This window comes from Dermacentor albipictus, unplaced genomic scaffold (genome assembly GCF_038994185.2).
Source record: "Dermacentor albipictus isolate Rhodes 1998 colony unplaced genomic scaffold, USDA_Dalb.pri_finalv2 scaffold_107, whole genome shotgun sequence".
Lineage (NCBI taxonomy): Eukaryota > Metazoa > Arthropoda > Arachnida > Ixodida > Ixodidae > Dermacentor > Dermacentor albipictus.
In genome coordinates this window covers 84,836-103,180 of record NW_027225661.1, presented here as the reverse complement: position 1 = coordinate 103,180, position 18,345 = coordinate 84,836, and the positions used below count along the sequence as shown (strand labels likewise).

At 47.7% G+C, this 18,345-nt stretch overlaps 1 protein-coding gene across 2 annotated transcripts in view; it reads right to left on the bottom strand.

Annotated features, from left to right (window-relative positions):
• The window catches only part of LOC139053381 (glycogen [starch] synthase-like), a 43,057-nt gene that overhangs the window by 16,195 nt on the left and 8,517 nt on the right, over nucleotides 1-18,345 (bottom strand). For both annotated transcript variants that reach the window (XM_070530393.1, XM_070530392.1), the window contains exons 3-10: nucleotides 14,433-14,624; nucleotides 7,054-7,248; nucleotides 4,778-4,922; nucleotides 4,547-4,664; nucleotides 4,361-4,481; nucleotides 3,954-4,120; nucleotides 3,476-3,668; nucleotides 1,499-1,625 (exon numbers count right to left, since the gene is read on the bottom strand). In XM_070530393.1, coding sequence (XP_070386494.1) covers nucleotides 1,499-1,625; nucleotides 3,476-3,668; nucleotides 3,954-4,120; nucleotides 4,361-4,481; nucleotides 4,547-4,664; nucleotides 4,778-4,922; nucleotides 7,054-7,248; nucleotides 14,433-14,624 — 1,258 coding nt within the window. The remainder of the gene's footprint in view (nucleotides 1-1,498; nucleotides 1,626-3,475; nucleotides 3,669-3,953; nucleotides 4,121-4,360; nucleotides 4,482-4,546; nucleotides 4,665-4,777; nucleotides 4,923-7,053; nucleotides 7,249-14,432; nucleotides 14,625-18,345) is intronic.

Sequence of the window (18,345 nt, the reverse complement as noted above, 5' to 3'; positions counted from 1 at the left end):
GTTTCATTCCAGAACTACAACCAATCGTCACCTCAGTATCTTGCAACCAGACATTACAAACATGACAGGAGCAAACAGCAGCGTCAACTGCTATTTAAAAGGCACACACATGGCATATTTCTGTGATACCAACATTAGCATGCCAACTACGTTCTAAGGAAATTTTTGCAAAGGAAAGTTTGATCTATAGAAAAGTTTATGTGAAGGTACTGCCAGTGGTGGAGAGAACTGCTACACTTTGCTTTCAATTTTTGCCACAGACTCATTTCTGGCACTCTCTCAGGCTCACAACACAAGCATAAGCAGGCACTCATGTGTACTTATGAGTGAAAAGTCAAATACCTTCGATTCTTTGGCATAGTCTCACTTGATAAAGTAAAAGATTGTATCACACATCTCAATCACATGTCAGATAGCCACTGCGAGTCTCTATACTGCGAATACTGAGCATTATATACATAGGAGCGCAAGGTATACACGAGATTTCCTGCTGAACTGCTGGCTGATCTTTGCTCAAATTTTGTGTAGAGCTGCCATTTTACATGAAGCTTAGCTTAATCCTACGTTTTTGGGCATTACTTGCTTGCTACATCTTCAGTAAATCCAAAGTGACACCATTCAAACATTTTTCTCTGTAACACAATGATGCCATGATCTGTCATGGCTACGATGAATACTGCGTTTTCGCTGTAGCCATGACAGATGGTGCCACCATTTCGTTGCAATGGAATCAGCATGTTTTGATTGGCGTTGCTGCAGGTGACATCCACTCTAAGTTTATTCTGGGCGAAAGTAATGCCCGCAAATGTGGCATTGAACTAAACTTATTGCGAAATGGCACTTGAGTGCAAAGTCTGACTGAATATAAGGCAGCGGTATAGCCGGAACACTCACGTGCACCTGGTGCTCCTGTTTATGCACCACTTAGTATATGTCTCAAACAATACCAGGTACATAGAGAGATCCAATCAGTGGCCTTAGTGCAGGTGAAGAATGCACGCAATATGTCCATCAAGAGTGAATATTCTGTTAACTTTCTGAAGTTAGCCAGTAAAGGCGACCTGCGATTTAGCTCTTGCATTGCTTTTTCTGAGCAAACAAACACTTCTCATTTTCTGGGCAAAGCGAGACTAGAATGAAGCACTGTGTTAATGAATGCAATTAGTACATGAACTTCAACAGCGCAGCCAAAGGTCACAGTGCCACATAATTCTGTTCTGTTGGTAGCTTGTCAGAAAGCCGATTATTGAGATAATACACTTGCATACTGCCACAAGCAACTAGCAAAAAAAAAAAAAAAGTACACACGTACACTTAACCATTTAGCCCCTGCTATCACAATATGTGCCAAAAAGAGTTGCTGGGTAACTTGCCAAAAGATGGCAGCAAGCTACAGTACGTATACACTGTGTTACACTGTTTTGGTATTATGTTCCACATGGAATTTTGCAGTGCTGTGCTGTGTTACAAATCATATGTACAGCAAACATGCACTTACCAGGCGTGTAGCCCCAAGGTTCATAGTATGAAGGAAAGACACCCAAGTGGCAACCCCTAACAAACTCTTCATAATCCATGCTGAACAATGGGTTTGTAGATGACAAGAATTCTGGATGAAAAATGACCTGTAGGAAATGAAGCAATGTTGTAAGGCAGCCCAGTTTCTTAATACGCACACACATTTAAAATTTTTGTTTTCTCCAAGCATCAGTGTAGTCAAAAGCTACAGCTAGTAACTTACTTCAAATTAAAGTATCTTCTTGCTGAACAATGCTCTAAATCGACTGCGCTGTTCCAAGAATGGGCTTTGTCTACCATACATCACATGAAGAACAGGTTGTTTTAAAATGACGGGACCAGAATTTAAAATTTAGTCAATGGCACAACTGGACTGGAATGTATTGCATACATGCAGACTAATTCTTATACAGTCAAACCTCGATATATCGAACACGGATATATAGAATTATTGCCTATAGTGAACACTTTCTATATCACCTGGAAAATCACATGCATTTTTTATTTTTATTTTGAATGAGTTCGGACATGAAACGGGTTTATCTAACTCTGCTACCCCAGATCACGTGCGCTCCTTTGACAGGCGGTGATCTTTCCCGCAACACCATCGAAGATAGTGGTGGCGCGATGGGCGTTCCTGACTGCTGCAATCGCGCTGAGGGTGCCATTTGAACGTAGCGGCATACGCACGCGGTGGCTTGGCTAGGCCTCATGAGGGCTGGCGGTTTTCACGTGCATCCACAAAGGCGCACAACAGCGCACACTCACTGGCCTCACTCATTGACGCCACTCAATACTGTGTTATTGACAGTGTTTCAAAATGCATTGAATGACGGACTTGGAAATCACAGCAGAAGTAGCGGCCAAACGAAGACGCTGCCGAGGTTGATCCCACAAGCGCTGATGTTGCCCTGCTCCCCACTTCAACTGGTGCTGTAGCTGCTTTGGCCCTTCTATGCTGCTATTGTGGTACTATAGAGGGTAGCAGCCTATCGCTCGTAGATCGTTTAATAATAATATTTGGGGTTTTACGTGCCAAAACCACTTTCTGATTATGAGGCACGCCGTAGTGGAGGACTCCGGAAATTTTGACCACCTGGGGTTCTTTAACATGCACCTAAATCTAAGCACACGGGTGTTTTCGCATTTCGCCCCCATCGAAATGCGGGCGCCGTGGCCGGTGTAGATCGTTTAGCCTATGCTGAGGACTCCGTGTTTAAGCATGCGGCTGCCAATAAGCAGGCTACGCTGCTGCAGTACTTTAAGCCAAATAAATAAATACTTTGTGTGAAGCTTCAAGTGCGTATTACCTGCGCCACTTGTTCATTTCTTATTTTGTTATAGCGCAAGCTTGACAAGGACAAAAGGTACATCTGACACACAAAGAAGGTACATCTGTGTGTCAGATGTACCTTCTTTTGTCCTTGTCAAGCTTGCGCTATAACAAAATAAGATATGCCGTACCAACAAGCCCCTATTGCTATCCTCATCGACTTGTTCATTGATTTGCAGAAGTTTTTTAACACATTATTTACATGATTTTATATATCGAATTCTATCTATATAGAATGATTTCATGATCACCGCGCTGTCCTATATATTGAGGTTCTACTGTATAAGACAGACTAATATAATACGCACAGATTTCGATTCACGAGAGTGAATACCCTCATTATAGGTGACAGCTAGCTGTTCATGTTCACTTCAGGGACCAACTAAGACAAATTGGTGGGCGAGTTGTGCATAATGTGCAGACAGCACCAAAATTGGAAAATTAAGGAGAGAAGACAATCAAACTACCTGTTGCTTTTTCCTTTTAGCACTTCTCCATTTAACAGAGTTTGGACATTACGGTTCCAGGAATGGCAGCCACCTTTCAGTAGTGTGGCTGCATGTGTGCCAACCACTTTACTCCTATGTGCATGCATGTACGTACTGAGCTCAAATAGATAGTTACCTTAACACGATCCTCCCTACGATTGAAGAGCTGACACCGTCGAATGTGGCACAGAACAGGGTCAGAGGAATCATCCAACATGTTGTGAGTGCAGATCGGAGGTAGCGTTGTGCGCTGTGTTGAATAGATACAGCGTTTCAATCGCACCAAGTCTTCTGGGTAGATAAGTTCTTCACCTTTGGGAATCTTGCCCCTGCAAGTTTCACCTGCTCATCCACAACGAAAGCCTGTACCTTCTCTTGTTGACCAATTATCAGCAGAAGCAAGGCCCATTTGTTCCCGATCACTTCTATAGTACTTCTCTGCATTTATTGCAACCAACAATATGTGCAAGTGACTAGCTTTTAGATAAACACTTTGGTGTGCACACTTCAGCTGCCAAAGATCACGACACTTTCACGAAGGATTGTAAAAGGCTCAAGCAGAGCCCTACCCACAATGTGCAGATGAAAACGAAACAAACAGAATATTAACTTACGAAAGGCAGACCTCGAACATGCGCTTCCCAATTGTAGACTGTATTTGTTGCACTGTGTCACGGAGTTGCTTGGAGATTGCTTGGCCTCGTAATGACTCAACATTAAAATTGTTCGTTTTGGCGGGGAAGATTAGAAAAGCAACGACGGTAACCTCGCTTCCTGAAGCCTGTTTTGGAGAGAGCAAGCAGGAAGCACAATGAAACAAAGATTATGCACCCTCAAAGAGTTTTTGACATGCTATTACCTAATACTATGAATCAGTGTTAGTGCTCTAAAAGGGATTTCTTGAGTCTTCTCAAATTTTGGATAAGATGTCATAAGTGGCTACATACAAGCAAGATCATCTTGGAGGACAAAGACTTAACATGTTATTACATGCAAGAAGTGCACTAGAAGTGCCACAAACCTTTAAGTAATGATTGAGACGTGCCAAGGATTCTATGAACATGTCTGCTCCCTTGTTGGAGAACTCGTACCTTCCCGCAATGAAGCAGTACAAAGTTTTGTCCAGGTCGAAGTCGTAGTGCCTAAAAGGTTCAGACACGTTCACCGCTGTCTCAAAAGACAGAGCAGCTCTGGCAAAAGTGCTCACCCATAAAAGTGTCCTCTGACAAAGTCATGGATCTTCTCCTTGGCTATGGCGTGCATGTTTTGAAACTCGTGCAGGGCACTGAACTTCTTGACGTTGAGCCCATTTGGCGTGATGGCGTCTGTGAACGGGACATATCGTGGAAGTGAGCGTCGGAATTAGCTTTAGTTGAATAACCTAGGCAGCAAAGCATGTTCTTGTGAACTCGGCAGTAATAAACAAGCCATCACTTGCCTGGCTTTCTCTTCAGCAAGTGCTCCGCCTCCATGCCTGTCACATCGGAGACTGTAGCAAACACGTGAGCGCTGTGGCAGGCAGCCCGTTCCATGCAGTAGCGGTGGTAGATCCCCCTGTCTCCGGCCTCTTTGTCTAAACTGAACTGCGATCATGCAGAAACACTTGTCTGAAAAAAATCTGCATGGCTGTCTAAACAGTAAATAAAACTGCTGAGTCGAACAATAGAAAGCAGCTGACTGAGGGCACTGCTGAATGTTTGAATGCTTAAACTAACCCAAAGAGCAATACAGTCAGAAGAATAAAGGGAATAAACCAACAGACAGTGAAGCCAAGAAAAGTATAGAGGAAATTAACTGCTTAATTAAGTTAACTCACTCCATACTCAATACTGTCAGCCAACATGTTCTAGGAGGGATGGGAGGGGGTGCCTCTGTATCTATCAGTGAACACTGGGCTGTCTTTGTCCACTTGAACGCTCAACCAGTTAGCACATGGTTTAGTACAAAGTGTATTCAGAATTTTCATAGCATTTAAAGGCCAACTACAACGAAATTTAACTTTGGCTAAATTCGTTATAAATTAGTACGTACTACTGAAGCAGGGCTAGTATAGTGTATATAGTATGTATACTACGATCTTATATATACAATCTTAGTATATAGTATAGTATAGTACTTCGGTTAATTTGATCTAAGCCAAAGGGCCAGGCCGGCATCCATGCATTTATACGGGCCTGAACTTTCGTTATGTGGATCCTAAAATTGACCTTTGCCGGATAATTCGAAATTGACCAGTCAGCACACACACGCCTGACCCCTATGGTGACGCCAATAGCGACCCCTTTAATGGCAGCGTCTGTCTCGACGGAGCTTATGGGGCAGAATGTGTTGAACACACCTCATCTCCCGCCGAAAAGGCCTATTTTCGGCCTGCCCCGAGAAGATTTTAAAACAATAACCATAGCTCACAATGTCTGATTACGGTATTTACTTCGATTCTAACACGCGCATTTTTTTTTTCAGGACAATTGGGCCGGAAATTGCCTGCGCGAAGCAATCGAATACAATACCAAAACCGCCTTCGAGCGTTTGTTTGCTTTACCGCATAACAAGAGTGTATTGAGGTGAAGCTGACTAAACACCGTGTGGCGGAGCTGACTTTAGGAAACAGGCCACGGTTATGCAAACGAACACAGCGAAGGATGAAAGCGAACGCGGAGCGCAGCGGAAAACGAAAGACGGCGATAGCGAAGGAAGCGCGAGGAGGAGGGTATGGTGAAACCGTGAGAAGCGTAGTGTCGCGCTTTGCGGCGACGATGGCTACGAGATGGCGCCAGAGTAGCGCGCATCGTCTGTATCGAAAGAAAGCGCCGCAGGCGCGGAGAATCTGCGGCGGCTGTTGTGAATCGTGCCTATACGTGTCACCCACGCGCTGCTTCTTGCGATTTCCTGATTACCGAGGCAGTCGCGTCACATTTCGTTCCATTTTCAATGTGTCGCACGGGACAGGTCATCCGCGCCAGCCACTATATCGCGAAATGAAAACACATACAGCTGCGCTCAATTAGTGAGTATCGCATTAGTGAGTATCGTAATCAGTGAATTATTTTATTGTTAAGAATCGGGTGCCCATTAGATTTCTTTGTCTATGAGCTTTAATGCCATTTGTGCGTTAGTTTTCTGCTTTGGAGACATAGAAAGTGCGTGCATGTTTGATTCGGGGGCATTTTATAACCTGGCTCATACTGCCAAATGAATCGGTAGTGTGCTTTCGTGTTTTTTCTGCATCTAGTTTGATTCGACTAGCCGGGTAATTAGATCAGTTCTATCGGTAACGTTGGATTTGAATTAACGGAAGCCGACTGTAGTTGTCTAATTTTATTACTAACGGCCTTCAAATGCACCTGGTGGTCAGCAGATATAAAGCTAATACTAGCATTTCACATCTGATATTTTCAGCGTGCCACAGGTGCTGTTTAATCTCGAAGACAAGGCCATGGAGCCACACTGGTTTTCAACATTCTAGATGCTACGTCACTTCCAGCAGGCACTAACAACAATGTTTCTATTTCTGTGAGCTTTATGCAACACATCCACTCATACATCAAAAATAAGTTTTGCACAGAACCTGCTCTGTATGTGTGCTATGTGAAATTACACATCTTTACACATTCCGAAATACCACTGCAGTTGGCCTTTAGGCAAAGCAAGGTTGCTTGCAGTATACGCCTCTGCTTAAAGCAGCAGCAGAATGCACGGGGCACTATAGCTGACCTTGTCGAGGTTGTTGTAGAAGTCCACGTTCCCTGCACACAAGTACCGGCCCAGTAGGGTTGCGTGTGTGATGAATATGGTGGCCACATCGAGGTGCCTGGTGCGACACAGAATCAGCCCGATGCCAGCGAGCCACTCATGGAACTGAGCCGTGACCAGTGGGGGGCCCTTTTCGGCATTCACTGCCTTCAGGAACTGCAAGCATGATAATTAAAGCTAAGGTTTGCAACTTATTAGCATGCAATTCCTTTTTTTGTCTTTACCATATCTGCACAGGCAAGTGTCATGTGAAAAGAGGAGGGACGTTGAAGGGATACTAAAAAGAAATATTATTTGAGCTATAGTATTAGTAAATTACCCTTGTAAAATACCAGAAAGTGCCGATGTTATTGGCAAGCCAGAAAAGACAACAATGAAAGAAAGGCGGCGTTGCTGCCTTGCACCAGCTCACTCTGATGTCAGTCTAGCGAAAGGCCGAACTTGGCAAGTTTCAAGAACATTGACTGAAACACAACAGCCAAAATGCGAAAAGATGCTTTTAAATTTAAGATCAGAAACTGATAATGTACCAGCACTGAGATTTCACCACGAAATTGAAGAAATGAAATTTTCAGCTTCATTTTCTCATCTAATAATTATCCCTGCAAAGTTAACAAAAACAGCTTTGAAAGGCTGCTTTATCAGTCTAAATGGATTTACTGTTTATCTGTAGGGTCACTTAAATGGGCGCTTCAGTGCTTTTGTGAACATCGTAAACAAACATTCTCAGGTGCTAGACAACACTGTCAGAAACACATAGGGATATTGTCACGTGGTAGTGACGGTGAAGAAAGAAGCAATACAGTGGAATACAAAACTAGCTTTTATTGGGCGAACCTGTGCCCACAAAAACAGGCTACACTTATAGCACAACGATAGCGGCGAACACGGTCGGCGATCGTCGGAAAAACTGATCAGCGGGTCAAGCGCGTCGGCTTTTATAGATCAGTCGTCGAATGTTCCAGATTAACTGATAGGACCCGCGTGTCTTCCACAAAGTTCTACACCATTCGTGTCACACGATGAAATCTGATAACACCAGGTTCGGCGACACCAGACACGTGGATAGAAGCGTCGATAACTTTCCAGAACGTCAGATACATGCAGGCGCGTACCTCGCTCTGCGATTACAGTTGTTAAGCGGCGAAACGTGGTTGCCCGATAAAGATAAGTACACGTGTCATTACCCCCCTCTTAAAAAGCATCGACCTGATGCTGCAAACAAACGAAAGTAACAAAGAAAAGCACTCGTAGCAAAGAAAACAACAAACTAAGGAAGTTCATCAGCGTCCGTAAAATGGTTTAAGGCGCACCACGTGGACCACTTCAGATCGTGCGCGGCGCCGCTGTGAGTGCGAAATGCCGTCTGGCACGACCTCATAGTCTAGTGCGCCAATACGTCGGATGACCTTGTAGGGTCCGAAATAGCGTCGCAGCAGCTTCTCACTGAGTCCTCGCCGGCGTATCGGGGTCCATACCCAAACACGGTCGCCGGGGTGGTACTCGACGAAGCGTCGTCGGAGGTTGTAGTGTCGGCTGTCGGTACGCTGCTGGGTCTTGATCCGTAGGCGGGCGAGCTGTCGGGCTTCTTCGGCGCGCTGGAGATATGAAGCGACGTCAAGATTCTCCTCGTCAGTGACGTGCGGCAGCATGGCGTCGAGCGTCGTCGTCGGGTTCCTGCCGTAAACCAACTTGAATGGCGTGATCTGTGTTGTTTCTTGCACCGCCGTGTTGTAGGCGAAGGTGACATACGGCAGGACCGCGTCCCACGTCTTGTGCTTGACGTCGACGTACATTGCTAGCATGTTGGCGAGGGTCTTGTTCAGGCGCTCCGTGAGACCATTCGTCAGCGGATGGTAGGCAGTTGTCCTCCTGTGGCTCGTCTGGCTGTACTGCAGAATGGCTTGGGTGAGCTCTGCTGTAAAAGCCGTTCCTCTGTCGGCGATGAGGACTTCTGGGGCACCATGTCGCAGCAGGATGTTCTCAACGAAAAATTTCGCCACTTCGGCTGCACTGCCTTTCGGTAGAGCTTTGGTTTCAGCAAAGCGGGTGAGATAGTCCGTCGCCACGATGATCCACTTATTCCTGGATGTTGACATCGGAAACGGCCCCAACAAATCCATCCCAATCTGCTGGAATGGTCGACGAGGAGGTTCGATCGGCTGTAGTAATCCTGCTGGCCTTGTCGGTGGTGTCTTGCGTCGTTGACAGTCTCTGCATGTCTTGACGTAACGGGCGACGTCGGCGGTCAGACGCGGCCAGTAATACTTTTCCTGTATCCTCGACAGCGTCCGGGAGAATCCGAGGTGCCCAGCGGTTGGATCGTCGTGTAGGGCGTGCAGTATTTCTGGACGGAGCGCTGACGGCACCACAAGAAGATAGCTGGCGTGGACAGGTGAGAAGTTCTTCTTCACGAGCAGGTTGTTTCGTAGCGTGAACGAAGACAACACGCGCTTAAATGCCCTAGGGACAACGTCGGTGTTCCCTTTCAAATACTCGACGAGGCCTTTTAGTTCCGGGTCTGCTCGTTGCTGTTTAGTGAAGTCTTCCGCGCTTATTATCCCAAGGAAGGCGTCGTCGTCCATGTCGTCTTGCGGCGGGGGATCGATTGGGGCGCGTGATAAGCAGTCGGCGTCGGAGTGTTTTCTTCCGGACTTGTATATTACCGTTACGTCATATTCTTATAGTCTGAGGCTCCATCGCGCCAGCCGTCCTGAAGGGTCCTTAAGGTTAGCTAGCCAACACAACGCGTGGTGGTCGCTGACGACTTTGAATGGCCTGCCATAGAGGTAAGGGCGGAATTTAGCTGTAGCCCAAATGATGGCGAGGCATTCCTTTTCAGTCGTAGAATAATTGCTTTCCGCTTTTGACAGCGACCGGCTAGCATACGATATCACCCGTTCAAGTCCTTCTTTCCTCTGGACTAGGACGGCACCGAGGCCTAGGCTACTGGCGTCAGTGTGGATTTCAGTATCGGCGTCCTCGTCGAAGTGTGCAAGTACCGGCGGCGACTGCATGCGTCGTTTGAGTTCTTTAAATGCGTCGGCCTGCGGCGTTTCCCACTTGAACTCAACATCACATTTAGTTAGACGTGTCAACGGCTCGGCGATGCGTGAAAAGTCCTTGACAAAGCGCCTATAGTAGGCACACATGCCAAGGAATCTGCGCACTGCCTTCTTGTCGATTGGCTGCGGGAACTTTGCGATGGCAGCTGTCTTCTGCGGGTCGGGGTGTACTCCAGATTTGCTGATGACATAGCCTAGGAATAGAAGCTCATCGTAAGCGAAGCGACACTTTTCCGGCTTCAGGGTGAGCCCTGATGACTTGATGGCCTCTAATACTGTCGCAAGCCGCTTAAGGTGATCGTCGAAATTTCCGGCGAAGACGACGACGTCATCCAAGTAAACAAGGCAGGTCTGCCACTTCAATCCTGCTAAAACCGTGTCCATCACGCGCTGGAACGTTGCAGGCGCCGAGCACAGTCCAAATGGCATAACCTTGAATTCATAGAGGCCGTCTGGCGTGATGAAGGCGGTCTTTTCGTGATCCCTTTCGTCGACTTCTATTTGCCAGTAGCCAGACTTGAGGTCCATCGATGAGAAGTATTTAGCATTGCAGAGCCGATTTAATGCGTCGTCTATCCGTGGGAGGGGGTATACGTCTTTCTTCGTGATTTTGTTCAGTCGACGATAATCGACACAGAAACGTAGGGTTCCGTCCTTTTTCTTCACTAAAACAACTGGAGACGCCCACGGGCTTTTTGACGGCTGGATGATGTCGTCGCGCAGCATTTCGTCGACTTGTTGTCTTATAGCTTCGCGTTCTCGCGTCGAAACTCGGTAAGGGCTCTGGCGTAGTGGTCGAGCGCTCTCTTCGGTGATTATGCGATGCTTTGCGACTGGTGTTTGTCGAATCCTTGATGACGTCGAAAAGCAGTCTTTGTATCGTCGAAGCAGACTTCTGAGCTGTTGCTGCTTAATCACGGGGAGACTTGGATTTATGTTGAAGTCTGGCTCGGGAACTACGGTCGTCGGGGTAGATGCAACAGAATCCGAGAGGACAAAGGCATCGCTGGTTTCCTGTATTTCCTCGATGAATGCGATCGTCGTGCCCTTGTTGATGTGCTTGACCTCCTGGCTGAAGTTTGTCAGCAACACTCTCGTGTTTCCTCCGTGCAGTCGAGCGATCCCTCTTGCTACGCAAATTTCACGGTCGAGTAGTAGACGTTGGTCGCCTTCGATGACGCCTTCTACGTCAGCGGGTGTTTCGGTGCCAACCGAAATAACGATGCTGGAGCGAGGCGGGATGCTCACTTGATCTTCTAGCACACTCAAGGCGTGGTGGCTACAAGGGCGCTCCGATGGTATCGCTTGATCTTCCGACAGCGTTATTGACTGCGACTTCAGGTCGATGATGGCGCCGTGTTGGTTCAGGAAGTCCATGCCGAGAATGACGTCTCGTGAACACTGTTGCAGGATAACGAAGGTGGCAGGGTAAGTCCGGTCATGAATGGTAATTCTCGCCGTGCAGATTCCAGTCGGCGTAATGAGGTGCCCTCCAGCGGTCCGAATTTGGGGGCCCTCCCATGCAGTCTTAACCTTCTTCAACTGGGCGGCGATGTGTCCACTCATTACGGAGTAATCGGCCCCTGTGTCGACTAAGGCAGTGACTGCGTGGCCGTCGAGAAGCACGTCAAGGTCGGTGGTTCTTTGTCTGGCGTTGCAGTTAGGTCGTGGCGTCGGATCACGGCTGCGTCGTGTTGAACTGAAGCTGGAACGTCGCTTCGTCAAGTCGTCTTTCGTCGGTGTAGTCTTGGCTTCCTGACTTCATCGGGATGGCGGCGTGTCGTCATTAGGTCGTCGAGATGGTTTCTTCGTCGTCTATGCGGCGGCGGAGGATCTTCGTCAGTTCGACGAACAGCAACCGCACCTCCATCGGTTGCTGCTTTTAGTTTTCCGGATATGGGCTCGCAGAGCGGCCCCGGGCTGGGCCGATGTATGGTCGGTGCTGCGGCGACAGGTAGCGGCCTGGTGACGGCGAACGGGACGGTCGTCGAGGGCTCCACTGAGTAGCGGCGAGGTAATCGGCGATGTCACGAGGGCGTTCACCTTCCCTCGGGCGCTGTGCGTTCACGGCAAAGCCTCGCAATCCCAGGTCGCGGCATGGGCATCGGCGGTACACGTGCCCGGCTTCGCCGCAGTGGTAGCAGAGCGGGCGGTGGTCAGGAGCGCGCCAAATGTCGGTCTTCCTCAAGTAGCTCCGCTGGGCGACGGGTGGGCGCGCTGTCGGCGGCGGCGGTGGACGACAGAATTGCGTCGTTGCAGGGCCCTGGCGTGGTCGCGGAGGGGGACCTTGACGGCGTGCGACGGCGGCGTATGTCATCGCTTCTGGCTGGGGCTGCGGTAATTGTGGTTGCAGCTCGGGAACTCCAAGTGATCGGTGCACCTCTTCTTTCACGATCTCGGCGATCGAAGCCACTTGGGGCTGCGACGAAGGCAGGACCTTGCGCAGTTCTTCGCGCACAATGGCCCTGATGGTCTCCTGAAGGTTGTCGGAATCGAGTCCTTGGATGGCGTACTGCGGCGTGAGCCCCTGGCGGTTATATTGCCGGGTGCGCATCTCCAGAGTTTTCTCGATCGTCGATGCCTCTGCAGAAAACTCAGCTACGGTCTTCGGTGGGTTACGGATAAGTCCTGCAAAAAGTTCTTGCTTGACACCCCGCATCAGGAAGCGGACTTTTTTCTGCTCTGGCATTTCTGGGTCGGCATGCCGGAAAAGACGGGCCATCTTCTCTGTGAAAATCGCGATCGTCTCGTTTGGCAGCTGCACTCTGGTTTCTAGTAGTGCTTGGGCTCGCTCTTTTCGTACGACGCTTGTAAACGTTTGCAAGAAGCCGCTTCGGAACAGGTCCCACGTCGTTAAGGTGGCTTCCCGATTCTCGAACCAGGTCCTGGCGGCGTCTTCCAGTGCGAAATAGACATGCCGCAGCTTGTCGTCGCTTGCCCAGTTGTTAAACGTAGCGACCCTCTCATACGTTTCCAGCCAGGTTTCAGGGTCCTCAAATATGGAACCGCGGAACGTCGGTGGTTCCCTGGGCTGCTGCAGGACGATGGGGGACGCTGGGGCTGCCATTGTGGTTGCCTTGGCCACAATCTTGGTCTTCTCAGGTAGAAGTCCGTGCTCCAGGGGCAGCTGTTGAAGACGGCGGCTTGCTCGGTGGTCCGGGACTACGTTGGTGTTCTGTTTGCAGTCTGGGCTGGGATCACGGCTTGTCGGGGGCGTCCTGTACATGGACGAAAAGCACCTCCACCAGATGTCACGTGGTAGTGACGGTGAAGAAAGAAGCAATACGGTGGAATACAAAACTAGCTTTTATTGGGCGAACCTGTGCCCACAAAAACAGGCTACACTTATAGCACAACGATAGCGGCGAACACGGTCGGCGATCGTCGGAAAAACTGATCAGCGGGTCAAGCGCGTCGGCTTTTATAGATCAGTCGTCGAATGTTCCAGATTAACTGATGGGACCCGCGTGTCTTCCACAAAGTTCTACACCATTCGTGTCACGCGATGAAATCTGATAACACAAGGTTCGGCGACACCAGAAACGCGAATAGAAGCGTCGATAACTTTCCAGAAACGTCGGATACATGCAGGCGCGTACCTCGCTCTGCGATTACATTTGTTAAGCGGCGAAACGTGGTTGCCCGATAAAGATAAGTACACGTGTCAATATTATTTTACTAGTCTTGTGCTCGCACCAGGGAGCCTACAGCTTTATTCAAAACCCATTTGTTTCTTCCTTAAGCTTTCTGGAATCCTTGCCACTTTTTGTGTTTATTTCTACACACTTTGAAGATGATGGAGATTACCATATGTCTTTGGTGTCAACTTGCGACTAAAAATGTCGACACAGCTTCGGACAGTTAAAAGGACGAAAAGGAGGGGAAAGTTGTGAGGGCATGGTAAAATTTGTTCGCCAGTTAACTCCTTTCATACAAGGTGCATTCAAAAACATTTTGTTGGCAAAGGTCTGCAAGGAGATGCTGTTTAATACCAGACACATTCCATACCTTTCATAGCAGGTGCTTCAGTAAGCTTATAGCTAGAAGAATACTAAAAAAACAAAGCCCATGAAGATTTGATCTGCAAAACCAGCACTGCCATATCTTTACTACGGCCACCATGTTGAACAATGGATGGTATAACTTAACTATTTTTCCAAGGTGAAAAAACAGCAAGTGTGCGCATAAACAGAGAAAGACCTGTTGCATTAAGAAGTTGATGCATGAGTGTTTAAGAATGCAAACAGAACTTATAAAAAAGGGGCACCCACTCACATCTTGTAAAAACCAAGCGACAAGGTAGCCAAAGATGATCGCATCATTGGACTCCCGGTCATGCCATGGGACACCGATGCTGCACGTATTCCACAGGTCGCGCTTCCACTCGTCGAGTTTCCAGGCGGCTGAACCAATGTCGAAAAGAATGACTTGAGGGTAGCCATCGATGAGCCACCTTCCATAGACAACCTATGTGCAGAGAAAAATGAAAAGACTCAAGTCACGAATGCATACAGGTGATTAAGTAATAACCATGTGTGTGTTTGATCGTCCACTCGTTAAAATTCTTGCACAATGCTTCAACTGTAAATGGAAACAATTATTTGATTTCTCTAAGCAAAACAGCATTAAACCTGCCGGATTCACTGCTATTATTCACTCTGAGGCCAGTACTTTAAAGCTGGCTTCATAGCAGTGATCATGTGCATGCAGTGAAGCTGCCTTTAATTTGTCCAGTATTTGTACAAGCAGCTGCTAATGCAAGAATGTTTTTGCTAAAAAAATTAAGTTTGCTGGGTGTGCTGTCCTGCATCATAAGTGACCTTTTGAATGGGTCCCTGAAACAGTTCGGACAAATTTTGTAGACGCATAGGGTACAGCTTCAGTAAAACATTCACACCACAATTTGTGTGAAGTGTCTCATATTGAGAGAGCTATGGCTGATTACAAGTTATCCTCCCCCTCGGCCATGAGCCATGCTTTTTCTGCTCGACTCGTTTGACAAAGGATCGGGGTTTAAGTTCTGCCTTCACTGGCCCTACATCATGATGGGACGTGTCGTCGACTTCCGGTTGTCTTGGAGCCAGCACACGAAGCCTCTCCAACCTCTCCGCCAGCCAGCTGGCAGTCGATCCCAAGCAAGGGCTACCGAAACAGCTCGCATTGCCAGCATTGTGTCGCAGTGCCGAACGTGTCCAGTATTCCGGTAACCACAGGCAAACTGGGCGTTTCAACGGATAGGTAGAGGCGTAAACTAAAGCCCCTTCATACTACTACTGCTGTAATGAAGGAGCTTTAGCATGGACATACGTGAACAACCTGATAGGTCTAAAGCCTCTCAATGTTCAAAAGCCAGCATCATCCTTCGAACTTTTCTGCCACTGCATGGGTTATCCTTTATTTCTAGTGCGTTAGCAGCACTCTCAGCCTACTTTTCTTTGCGCTTTAGCTAGGGCAGACCGCGCTGCTCGACCTGCTCAGGCATGTTCTAATACACTCCAACTACTGCCGCTCTGGCCGTTCCGACAGCAGCGACGACAGCAGGGAGTAGAAGCACTGGAAAATCCAGTGTTATATGCGCAAAAATTACGAGAATGTGCATGGGAGGCGCTGTTGCAAGGCGTGCGGAATGTGAATGATTGCACTATTTTTTGGTGAATGGATCCACTTGCTGCTCACAGCCACTGCCGATGCACACATGCCAAAGCCATTCTGGTGCAGCGAGACATAGCTTCGGTCAATTTTCCATGTTTGGCGCAACTGACGCAGGAGTCCCACCCCTGCATCTAGTGCAATTTTGCATGCTAGCTTTCCTCTGCACATAGCTGGCTGTAATAGCTGTAGTGCATTAAAATCAACCAGTGATACGGCTACCATTATTTCTAACTTAAACGAAAGGGCTCCTCACCATGCCCCACCAAAAATTAGGCTGTTCTTGTACGACCACTGTACATAATGTGTCATTACGTTTTGATGGAAATGAAAAGACAGTGATTTATAGTGATAGAATGGAGCATGCTGTTTGCAGTTCCAAGTCAGAATTATAATTTAAATGTTGCACAGAAAGTAGTGAAAAATGGTATATTGTGACACTTTGTAGTGAAACCTCCGTACTAAAGCAGGATACTGACCATGTTACCAAAAATGACTGTACGCAAGTTGGCTGTTAGTAAGTGCACCATGTATGTATTGTTTGAAATTGCAGCCTTTACATTATATAGATGGTTGTACTTTATTCTATGCATATTACAATCTAAAATAAATTTAACGCTAGCAAGCAGCACTGCCTATGCAGCAACAAGTGAAGCTGCAGACTGCAGAAGCATGGTGAGCTGTGGTGTTCCTCATAGCATGGCGGTGGCTCATGAGTGCTTTCGTACATGTGCGAGTTTGCGAGGGAGTACCTTAAGTTCACTGGCCCCCTCGTGCAATACAAAGTGCCATCACATGAAGATTACCATACAAAACAACAAATTTTTTCACAGCCAGGGATGCAGTTGTCTGCTTCCCTAATTCCAGTGTAGAATTGTTATCTCAATCACCTATCACAATTTCCAGCATGTTTTTAGGGAACGACTTCATAAATGCGATTGCGACTGCAGATAGAAAAATTTTGATAAGAAATGTTCCACAACATTTTCTGCGTTACCACTGCAGGATTGGACACCGACTAATAAGCTTCTCGTTGCACACAAGAAAAGAATGGGTATTATGAAAAGTGATAGTTGGTCCCTTCAAGAAAGAAAGCTTGGCTAGTTGGAACTAGATATCAGAGACATTTGTAGTGTTTGCTAGTGGAAATATTTTGTGCACTAGAAGTTGTAAAGTGCCGCCCAGGAAGCATTCTATCACAACAACTAAAATGAAAGTTATAGCAGAGATAAAGAAGGAAATAAAATGCTGCAAGGTGATGGTGTGAGGAGGCATGCTACTCATTCAATGCCAGATGCTCTCTCCCATGCTGCAACCACTTGCAAGTGACATTCCCCTGCTGCCTCCTTCCACAGCATGAATGTACAAGGGCCTACGTAACCTTTGCGCTTTACCTGTTTTCTCCTTTTCTTTTTGCACAGTGAATTTTCAGTGGCAATTTTGTGCACCTTGCATTCATAGGGAATCCCCGAGCTGTTTCACATTGTTGCGGGTGGTACGTGTGATGCAGACATGGGAGCTCTGATGCAGTCTCTGCAGGCGGGAATAAGGGCTTCCTTGAAAAGAGCTGTGTGCGTGCTTTCGTTTGAATTTTCAGCTGTTCGGTGCACATTGGTGTGATGCTCTGCAGAAACAATTGTCGCGTGAACTATGCGGCGACAATGCCTGCTCCCAGTGCCCTAACCTGAGGAGGGGCCTTTAAGCTGAAAGAACGGAGTGTCTCAGGCAAAGCTGAAAGTAATACAACTGCGCAAACGTAATGCAACTATGTAACAGAAGATGGGACTTGTGCGTACTCTGGAAAAAAAGAAAGTAAAAAATACAGCAACATTACAAGAATAACTAATGAGCACCATCACTACTGCAATGCATGCTGTCTAATGAGACATGTTGAATTCCAATGGCGGAGTCGGAGCAGCCAACGGACTCTGGGAGCGAGCACTCGACTCTGGCGCAGAGCAACGCCTCCAGATCCGTGAGTGGAACAGAACCTGCGCCGCCGGAGCAAGGCGGAAGCGGAAGTTCTATCACCGAGTTACCCAGGATACCTTGAGTGTTGTCATTTCCTTCCGCTGTTTGCTCCCAGCACCGCCGCACCGGTCACTTGTCTCTTCAGCGCCGTTCACCTGTTGTTTTTTTTAAAGTGCGGAATGGATATCTTGCCAAGCGTGCAGCAGCTTTTGCTTCCTCGCGAGTCATGACCGGTGGCGCCTCCCAGCAGACAAACATGGTAAAGGAAATACGTCACGCAGAGTTCCGGTCCACCCCGCCGATTTTGGCGGAGCATCTTTTTCTGCTCCACGGAGTGACTCCCGCTCTGTATCCACTCCGACTCTCTCATTGGAACACCTTACTCCCGCCCTCACTCTGCCATTGGAACAAATTTGCTCCGAAAAGAGCAGAAAAACTTGCTCCGACTCCGCCATTGGAATTCAACAACAGCAAAGTGTTGCTTCTGGGAGAGGTGCATATGCAGAAGCAGCTGGCTGTGCTTGCACAGGTGAGGCCAAGCAGGTATGCACCATGGTAGCAAATTGGG